At 42.0% G+C, this 9728-nt stretch overlaps 2 protein-coding genes across 9 annotated transcripts in view; one reads left to right on the top strand and one right to left on the bottom strand.

Annotated features, from left to right (window-relative positions):
• Positions 1-9728, top strand: part of LOC135940600 (protein MTSS 2-like) — a 256792-nt gene that overhangs the window by 243623 nt on the left and 3441 nt on the right. The window contains exons 1-15 of one of the 4 annotated variants that reach the window (XM_065485560.1): positions 4579-4673; positions 4992-5053; positions 5127-5200; positions 5259-5343; positions 5406-5497; positions 5556-5827; positions 5887-5994; positions 6051-6266; positions 6402-6497; positions 7002-7343; positions 7673-7802; positions 7861-7994; positions 8086-8188; positions 8294-8389; positions 8985-9544. In XM_065485560.1, the coding sequence (XP_065341632.1) occupies positions 4611-4673; positions 4992-5053; positions 5127-5200; positions 5259-5343; positions 5406-5497; positions 5556-5827; positions 5887-5994; positions 6051-6266; positions 6402-6497; positions 7002-7343; positions 7673-7802; positions 7861-7994; positions 8086-8188; positions 8294-8389; positions 8985-9544 (2433 nt within the window). In that variant the 5' untranslated portion in view covers positions 4579-4610. Of the gene's footprint in view, positions 1-4578; positions 4674-4989; positions 5054-5126; positions 5201-5258; positions 5344-5405; positions 5498-5555; positions 5828-5886; positions 5995-6050; positions 6267-6401; positions 6498-7001; positions 7344-7672; positions 7803-7860; positions 7995-8085; positions 8189-8293; positions 8390-8984; positions 9545-9728 lie in introns of those variants that run through there. The other 3 variants (XM_065485569.1, XM_065485588.1, XM_065485580.1) reach the window with 3 other exon arrangements.
• Positions 1112-4618, bottom strand: LOC135940714 (gamma-glutamylcyclotransferase-like). Of its 5 annotated transcripts, none has more exons than XM_065485730.1 (5): positions 4384-4618; positions 3109-3236; positions 2918-3051; positions 1562-1651; positions 1112-1502 (listed from the first exon to the last, which is right to left on the bottom strand). In XM_065485730.1, the coding sequence occupies exons 1-5, from the start codon at positions 4616-4618 to the stop codon at positions 1277-1279; spliced, it is 813 nt and encodes a 270-aa protein (XP_065341802.1). In that variant the 3' UTR covers positions 1112-1276. The 5 variants fall into 5 exon arrangements, with proteins under 5 accessions (XP_065341802.1, XP_065341793.1, XP_065341819.1 ...); XM_065485721.1 differs by having other exon boundaries at positions 3109-3284; XM_065485747.1 differs by lacking the exon at positions 4384-4618 and adding an exon at positions 4026-4162.

Raw genomic sequence — 9728 nt, forward strand, 5'->3', positions numbered from 1 at the left:
CGCGCGGGTTTTGCGGGTTCAACCCTCAAACCACGACCCGCGCAAAGCACTAATCTACAGCCGTAGCGGAGCAGCCATAAACGGGGTGCACTTCTTACTCAACATTAATTATTCATCTTCGTGGGTTCGATCATGTGCCCCTTGAGTGAAATAATTTACTCGCAGCCAGGCAACTTGGCAGAACGCGGTAGATGGTAGACGCGTATTTTATTACATGCGTCAATTTCTGCGCCCTCGGCAAAAATAATGCAATCTGGTTATATGCATGTGTTTGCATTTCATTTCCTGAAGCATTTGTGCAGATGAAAAGTGAAGCTCCACATATTATATAAGGCTTTTATTCGCGTGCGTCTCATCCTCCGTGGGTAAACGCGCGGATCTAATTATTGCTGTAACTGCCGACGTAATTTCCTCTCCATCCACTTTTAAAAGTCAACACGGCAAGTTTAGTGCTGTTAAGAAATGGGCCTTTGTCCTGTCTCTCGAATGCACACACAGAACAATATAATGGCGTCAATTAGCGGATCCCATGTGTGTTTGCTCGTGAAAACGGGCGGGGGGCGGTTGGTCGGTCGGCGGCTGGGAAAACGTTATTTTCGCAAGTAAAACGCTCGACTCTACAGGGGGAGCGAGCCGGCAGGCAGAGTGGAGGCCGCAGGTGTTTTGGCAAAGCCCGCAGATCCCACGTTAAGACCCAGCATACACTCAACTTATTACTTTATCATCATCATGCATAATGTGCGGCAAAAAGTTTTATATTGGCCAGAGTGCGACTGCACAAGAGCGAGCGAGCGAGAGAGTGAGCATGTGGTGGAATTAGCCCTCAAAACAGGCGCGCAAGATTTATTCCATTTGCATGGTAATCAGTGCGCGCGCCAGAGAGTATGTGTGCATGAAACGGACAAACCCCACTTTGCAGGAATTCTGTCGGGGACAATTGCGTTGTTTATTTGCTCTTGCGTATTGTGCACAACCATTGTTTGTTTTTGCAATGCACGCCCGAGGACAAATTTAGCTGGTATGCAAATTTTGATTTATTTCCGGCTTAAATCTAGGATTAAAACTTCTCGCGTGCGGAATTTATGGAGAACACTTGCACCAAAATGCGACGTTTAAGTTTCAAAATATACTGCTTTTTATTCTTAGCACATTATAATAAAATAATTAATTAGTTTCATAAGACATTAGAATTGATAGCTGATCAAGTGGCTTCATGTCAAATTATATATTGATGCCAAACTGATAATATGCATATATAATATATGAGCATTTCGGTCTAGTCTTTTCGGTTGACCATCTTAATATTTTGGAGGAGCTGATCGAGAGTCATGCCCGCGTTGTGTCCGTTGGACTTGATGCTGGACAGAAGTCTGACGTAGCTCTCCGGCAAATGGGACTGATTGGCTCCTCGCAGAATGGTCTCAAGATACAGTGGTGAAGGGCGTCGGTCTGCAGGTAAATCTCCATAAGATCCGCCGGTGAAAGGTGCCTTTGTGTTATATCTGGAATTGCCAAAAGTTGTTAGTTTTGTTGGATAAGGTTTCAAGGTAAAGAGAAGCACCTGTACGTTCTGCATTTGTATGACCGTCCACTCTCTGAGGTTACGTTGACTTGCAGGACGCTATACACTCCATCCTGCACACCTTCTTGCCTAGAGATTAGAGGAATATTGGTTGTGAATAACACAATGTAACTATTTTAATTGTAATTTTATTTTAAATAAATTTCTCATGCATGATGATGTGTAATTTTTCTATTCAGCATACCAGACACACTCATTTAATTGAAAAATCTCAGAATCATAAGCACAGCGGCCTGTCGAGTCGCAACCTGCTGCACCTTTATTTCTTTTGAAGTTTATGTTTCTTGAACCTCTGCTCAGCACTTTCCTTAGTGGACACAGAGGAGCTTGGACCCAATGTGGCCATCTTTTTGCCTCCTCTCACCGAGGTCCTTTTATTTAAACGCCAGATATTCATCCCTTAAAGCCACTGGAAAGGTGCGTGAACCAGCGAATTGTGGCAGTGCTCCTCTCGGTCTGTTGAGCTAATTGAGCATTTCGAGTCCCTTTATTAATCATCTTTTGCCATGGTTGCATTTGCTTATCACCCAGTATTTTTCACTGCGCAAGAAATGCAAGAAATTAATTTATTCTATAAATCCCCTGTGAAAATCTAAATTTGCGGTCGGAGTGGTCAAATTTTCCTCTACTGCGCAGATTTTTTATTTTAAATTGCCAATTGCTGCCTCAATTTCCCCAAAAAATTCTCTCTGACAATTTTTTAAGTCAAGGTCATGAGCTTATAATTAGAAAATTATAGACGACTGAGGTGTAAATATTGCCTGCAATAAACAGGTTCAAATAAAAAAATGCTTTTTACCACTGCACTCCGTTTTTGACTGAGGTAGCCAGTAACAGATCCCTGACAATGAGATGCTATATTTATCTCCTATTGCTTTGACACTTCAAGGAAGCCTTACAATGCAAGCCAATGGGCTGGTGTTTTAGAACAAATCTGACCAATTGCAGCCCTCAGCTAGTCGTCCAGCTAACTAATTTAATTAGGTGAACTGTTCCTTTTGGTTAATAAACTCCGTTCCAAGGAATTGATTGTTTGGTTTTGACTACTCAGAATTGTTGCAAATTCCAATACAAGGAAGTGATAAATTTTAACGCTGTTGCTTATGATTAAAAATAAGTTTTTTGATTGGTACACTAGAAAAAAATAATGGTTAAATATATGATAATATTAAAAAAGTAATCCTGTTTTTAGTAAAAGTTTCAAGAGGTCCTCTTTGTCATAATATTTTCAGGCATATGATTAATTCCAAAATTGAAAATACTCTTGTAACAAACTTATTCAATTCAGCGCGACCCGACCCAACAAAACACAGAATTAAGAAGACATTTTGAAACCTGTCCAATGATTCGATGTGCTCATTCCCCAGTTCCCAGACAGCTCCCCACATGTGAGTGTTCGTTTGGGGCTCAATGGTTGCAACTGCTCCTCCCCATCTTCTAGAAAATCCAGCAAAATCAAGTCTGTAGCCCTGAAATTGATAAATATTAAAGTTAACACTCCCTGATAATTAATTGTAATATATTACCTCAAGTTTCGCGTGAGTCTTTCGTACGGCGGAAGGGTTGTTGATGTGAATTCTCTTGTCCAGAAGGTTGCTGCCATACGCAAAGTAGAGAAACTTGCCTCTAGCAGCTACTACCTCTTCAGCCATCACTAAAATGTTGAAAAGCATGCACAGATATAAGTAAGGCCGCATTCTTCCTGCAAACAAGATAAAAAAAATAACGTAAATCAACAGACCTGCAAAAGGAGCAAACTTTGTTTTGAGCAAAAACTAAAAAGTAAGCAAAGAAAGGTGTGTGCGCTTGACGTAGAAAGAGTGACCTCAATAAGACAAAAAAAATTAGCAAAAACTACGAGAAGCGATCAGTTTAGATTGAGGTGAAGTGAACGAGTGTGTAGTGAATCAACGTTTCGTGAGACCCTTAGGGAATTTTGGTGGGATCTCGCCATAGAGTTGCATCATAAATAATAGAGGATTCTTTGTGTCCAGTCCATTAACTCTCGTGTTCTCACTAATTTATTTAATGGTTTCCAAATCCAAACATTACAGATTACAAAATAAAATGAAAAGAAAGATTATTACAGCTAACTTGGTGCTTTATAATATTGGTAAAAATCACACTTTGCTGCAGGAAAAAATTTATTAGGTACACATATGGTCATGACTCACAATCAGTAAAACCGTCCACGTTTTTATTTTACTCAGGTATAGTGGCCACTACTCATTGACAAAATTTGTTTTGTTAATAAACTTTAAATACCAATAATAAAGGTAAAATATAATTATAAAACTCGATTATGTATCTACGTTTTAATTCTTATTCGTGTTCATGCACATAAATTTTGCGAATGAATGGCATTTTTGCTCTTGAGGAAACACTCAGACACAATAACTAAATGGGAGAGGAAGTCGCACGCATGATAACGAAATTTATGAACCTGACACCTGCTGTGCTGCTGTGCTGGTGCTGGTGTTCTGCTAAAAGTATTTGTTTACACTTTGGAGCCGACTGGCCTTGAGAATCACATGGTGGTGACGATTGAACCCATTTGAACGGGACTTTAGCGTGCGGCCGTGCGAATTGGGAAACATCAGAGCATCGGTCTGCTCGATACGCATCCCCCACCGCTGCGCGACGAACCAATCGGGACGTCGCTTTTTACTACACTACCACTGTGAGTCTTTGAGTGCCCTGTAGCCGGCCATGTTTATTTAAAAGTCTGTGCTGAAACGATGGTGAATTTCGGCGTCTCGTGGCCGTGATCGCGCCTGCAATTCTTGGTGAGTGTCTCTTACCGTGTTCTCTGTCGTTTGTCGTTGCCCCGCTCCGATTTCCTCCAAAATTAGCCTCGGCATCGAGCCGAACCGCGACAGGCTGCGTCTGTTTTGTAGAGTGATCACTGACCTCGTATATTCCGTGACCCTTAGTTTGCATGTACATATGTACGTACGTACGAATCAATTTTTTCGAGCGCCTAATCGTCTTTGCAGAACCGATGGTGGTCTGATCGAGAGCAGCGGTCATGGACATCGAGGACACCACGGCCCTGGGCCAGCTCTTTCAGCAGATCATCACAGATATGAAGGTAAAAATTGCAAAATACAACACAGCGTTATAACGAGCGTTTTCAGTCCCAAAAAGGCACTTTGCAGATGTCATAATTTAGCTCTCTCCAGCATTATGAATTATTCAAAGGATGAGAGCTGCTTGGCTCTGTTGTTGCCCAATTTCGATCTGGGTCACCACCCTGCGCCCGCTTCCTTTTGCATCTGCTTCTTTTGTATCTATTTTATTTTTGTGCACATGGCATTATTTACTCCCCCTCCGAACGCCCAGTCGTCTCGCAATGATTGCTTTATTATCGTTCAATTCGTTTTAATGGCCCGTCCGATTGATTTTACAGAATGGGGCCCCACTGTGGGAAGACTTTGTCAGCAAAGCGAGCAAACTGCATTCATGCTTACGGTAATTATTGCCACTGCTCATCTCTCGCGCGCGTGGTATCAATTACAATAATTGCCATGTGTGTTCAATCTAGGGCAACTCAGCAAGCGATAGGAGTTTATCTGGAGGCGTTTCAGAAAATCGCAGATGCGGCCACAAATTCCAAAGGTCTGAATACATTATTTGTTGTTCACACTCGGTAATTTTTTTTATCTTTTATTTGTAGGGGCGACCAAAGATATTGGTGCCGCTCTAACGAGAATATGTTTGCGACAGCGAGCAGTGGAGAGCAGAGTAAAAACGTTTACAAGGTAAACAATGTTGCATGTTGTGCGTGAATTTTAAAATTTATGCCTTTGTCAACAATTTGCAGTGCTATTATGGATTGCCTTGTGAATCCTTTGCAAGACAGGCTCGAGGATTGGAAGAAGGCCACAATAAATTTGGACAAAGAGCACAGCAAAGGCAAGAATAAATTTCACTTGATCAAGCAGTTGTTTATTAACAAACAATTAAATTATAGAAACGAAACGAGCCCGATCGGAGCTGAAGAAGCGTTCCACTGACACTCTTCGAATGCAAAAGAAAGCTCGCAAAGGACTGACCAGCACGTCATCCTCGTCGTCTTTGGCGCAAGGACTGACGGCCAACATGGACCCTTTGGACTCTCAGCAGCGACTTCTACAGTCTGGCATACAGCAGCTGGGCGAGTGTGAGGGCAAATCTGTCAGAGCCGCACTGACTGAGGGCAGAGGTCGATTCTGCATATTTGTCACGTTGCTGAGACCAGTGCTGGTATATTTTCGCGGAATCCACTTTGAAAACTTTTAATTCAATGAGCCACTCTTTGATAGGAACAAGAGGTGGCTATTTTCTGGGAGCTGAGTCACGTGCAGGAGGCACTCGATGAACTGAACAAGGCCATCGGAGATCCGAAAACCTTGCCCGACACAATTGAGCAAGTTGGTTGATTTCACTTTGGCTAAGTCAGTGGTTGTAATGAAAATCTGTCGCGCAGGCGCTGCAAGAACTGACCAACGTGACTGCCACTCAAGAGGCAGCCTGGGTGAATGCCACGAACACTGCCAACCGTGACTCTTCCCCTCCAAGCAGCATGGGGTCGAGGAAATCGTCTGTGGGCTCTGCCGCCTCCCTTCAGAGTCTGAGCAGCCACAGCGGAGGTGGAACAGCTAGTCAGAATGTTTGGCCTCCCAGGTCAAACACATTGAGCAAGGTTGACCAACGATTATACTAGCCATCATTTTCCATTATTTCCATTCTAGCATGATTTACTATCGAGTAGTTGTTAAGTTCTTGTTGTATGAAAGTGTGTTTTGAGTCTTTTTGTTTACTTTCTGCCATGAAATAGCTTTCGAGACCTCCTGCATGGTTACGTGCTGTGTCTCAAGACTCTGGATTCGTCTCGTCGCAAGATAGACTTTTCCCATTCTATCATGGCCAAAAGGTATCATTGTTTTTATGCATTTTAAGCTTACGTTTTTGTTTTTTCCTTGATTGGCATGAGATTCTTGACATGCTTTTGCATTTTGTCGTATCGTTGAATTGCATTTTTATCGCTTTGTCTGCATCAGTTCTTACAAACTTTAGTGACAAGAGGGCAAAAAGTATATTTAAACTGAACAAACTGACGCTGAAAGCTTTTGCAGTAATTCTTTCAAAAAGTATTTTTACCGCAATATTTTAGCAGCATTAATACAGTTTGAGAGCTTCTATCCCGTCCTGTTGTTTTTCAGGCTAAATTTTTTGCATTTAATCTGTTGAAACCTGCCCTCCAACTGCTTTCTATAACTATGCGTTTAAAAGGAATAAAATACTTTCGTAATTTACAAAAATTTAACAATTATTGATGTAATTTATCATTCGTGCTTCAAATGATCACAGTAAAAATAATTTAATCAATTTTATAATATGAAATGCAAATTTGCTGATTTAAACTTTATGCGTCCAGGGCAATGAAGCGACAAATGGAGATGGTTCCAACTGCAGCACGCCAACCACAAGTGGTGGCATTATGGAAGAGCTATCTGTTCCTGACTGCAAGGAACCTGGTGCCAACAGTCAGCCGGGATCGTGGCCAAATCTTCAAGAGACTTTGCAATTTGAGCGGGCGGCCAGTGCTATCATGGCCGACCAGCAGAGCCAGCAGCAACCCGGCCCACCAAGTGCAGCTCAGCAGGGCCAGCGACGGCCCCACACCATATCAGCTGCTTATGGCCAGTCGCAGTCACGACCTCCCTTAGGTTCCTACCACTTCTCGCCGCCACCCTCCAGTCCAGCACCTGACGGACAGGTAATTATTTGTTCAATTCTTTAGTTCAGTTTGTTTTGCTCTGTATCCTCTAAAAACAGTTTTGTACTTGATATCATTTAGAGTAAAGCCACGTTAGTTGGCGATAAACTCAACATTTTTAAGGAGTACTAGAGATAAAAGGTCGCCAACCTTCCTGTTTGTTGAAACAATATTGTTAGGTAAAGAGATTTGAATGCGGCTACTTATTTATGATAATACCCTGTATGATTTTTTCCTTTCCTAAAACATTTCAAATTTTTGAAGTCTTATTAATATGCGTAAATTTTCTCTATGGCAAGACTCTTTCTAAGAATTGATTTTTATTCCAGAATCCAAATGCACGGCCTCCGTCAGGTCCTGGCGCAAATGGGAGACCTGCTGTGCCTAAGCGGTGCTCTTCTCTTGAAAGACCGGAGAGACCTTCTGTCTTAGTTCCAAAACCTGCTCACTTTCGCATTGGTACTATCATCATGGCGTTGCAAGCGGTATTTATTGGACTGATCGCGTGACATTTCAGATGCGATATATGATCAAGAAACTCCTACAAATGAGGTCATAGCCTGCCCCGTCTACGTCAACATGCACGAACTTGCCAATTTAGCTGCCAACAAGACGACTGAAAGATCTGGTGCCACTGCTTCTGAAAATAAAGTAAAGACAAAATCCATAATAATTTACAAGCTTTTTTAAATCCAATGCTAATAAAAAAATAATCGTAACATTCGCAAAATTGTTGTTGCAGGACCAAGAAAATAGTAGCGAGAGTTCACATGAATCCAGTAGCGGATATGGTAGCCAAACCATGCCTCTGCATGGTGCTCATGAAGATCTTCCACATCCTGATGGTAATTATTCCAAAACCACCTCCAACTAATATTATTTTCGTTTCACTTTTAATTTTGTTGCATTTGTTTATTTGTTATTTTTATTTCCTCTCGCGGCACCTTCAGTTCAAAACGATGATTTGATTGATTCGCTCCCATTGCCTCCATCGCCACTCTCGATCAGAACAATTCGCCAACTGCACAGACCTATGTCCTACTCAGGTAACCCCAGCTCACAGAACCAATTAAAACCATTAACACGGGACCTGCTTCTAAATTGGGATGGTGTATTTACTTCTTGAAATACTAAACCACAGTTATTTGTGCCTCATTTTGTTTTAAACTTATGTAGATAGAAGTAGATAAACCTGAATCACTCGGTCTTTAAACGAATACACTGGATTTCTAAATAATTAATGCATTCTGGATGTTGTCATCTAATGTGAAGTTGAAACTAATACAGAAAAATATTTTTAAAAAAATCAGGCAAGAAGCAATTTTAATGCTTTTATATAGTTCTTTTTAATAATATATTTTTTTAATGTTAACTGATAAACTTGGAAAGGGCAAGCACCATTAATTTTAAGTACATTTTTAAAAGTTAAAATAAGTTTTGGGTATACAATTTTCAAAACAATAATTGCAGCTAAGGTTTAATTTATGCATGTCTGTATTACTAACCTAAAATTGTATTACAAAATCGCAATTTATCAAATCTCAATGTGTACCTGAGCAGTATATGACCAATAATTAAACTAATAGAGCTAAAAAAATGATTTCTGAACCTTTGCATTACTGGTTTTTCTGTATTCCGCAGGCTACCCTCCGCACGGTGGCCACACAGGCTCTTTCCGGCTGCCGCGCCGAGGCAGTACAAGCACACCGCCAGCCCCGCCGATCCGCAGAACCTCATCTATATCGACGGTGAACAAGATGCCACTGGGCGGAGATGATCTCCCGCCACCGCCATCTCCGTCATTCCTGCACCAGCAAAATCAGCAGAACCTCTACGGCAACATCGCCGAGATACGCGGTTACGTAGAGATGCAGCACATGCCTAGTCAGAGCCGACGGCCACCGACCTCAGAGGAGATCTACCGCACCTCCACAGTGGCTGACACGGTGCGCACGCTGAGCCAGCAGCCCGCCTGGAAGCCTGGCGAGGAGATCTACAAACCAGTGGCGGACGCTATGCGACGACAATATCAGGACGCCAAGGGCAACGTAGCCGACACTGTGCGCACCCTGACCGAGCTCCGGCATCAGCCTGCCAGCCCTATTCAGACCAGGAAGAACGTCAGGATCTCCAACGAGAACCTGCATCTTTTGGAGGACGAAGTTTACTGTAGCAGCAGAAGTCCGGCTACAACCAGAAAGGTTGGTATTATTTGGTCTTAAAATTTGAATTGATATAATTTGCTTGCTATTAATATTAAAGTTAGATTACATCCCAGGGTGTCATGGTTTACGTTGGGAGGTTCAAATAAAAAACCTCAGAAATATCACACCATGATTTGCCTTTGTTTGCTAATTCTTTGAATTTGTAGTACTAGGTGTCGGA

The sequence above is a fragment of the Cloeon dipterum genome, chromosome 1 (genome assembly GCF_949628265.1).
Source record: "Cloeon dipterum chromosome 1, ieCloDipt1.1, whole genome shotgun sequence".
NCBI classification, from domain to species: domain Eukaryota; kingdom Metazoa; phylum Arthropoda; class Insecta; order Ephemeroptera; family Baetidae; genus Cloeon; species Cloeon dipterum.

Bases quoted from the DNA above. Each gene is read 5' to 3' on its own strand.
- LOC135940714 (XM_065485721.1), bottom strand. From the start codon at position 4,618: ATGTCCATGACCGCTGCTCTCGATCAGACCACCATCGGTTCTGCAAAG. The intron at 3,285-4,383 runs GTAAGAGACACT...TCTTGTTTGCAG, and splicing joins GACAAACGACAGAGAACACG to GAAGAATGCGGCCTTACTTA. The intron at 1,503-1,561 runs GTGCTTCTCTTT...TGGCAATTCCAG, and splicing joins TACAAATGCAGAACGTACAG to ATATAACACAAAGGCACCTT.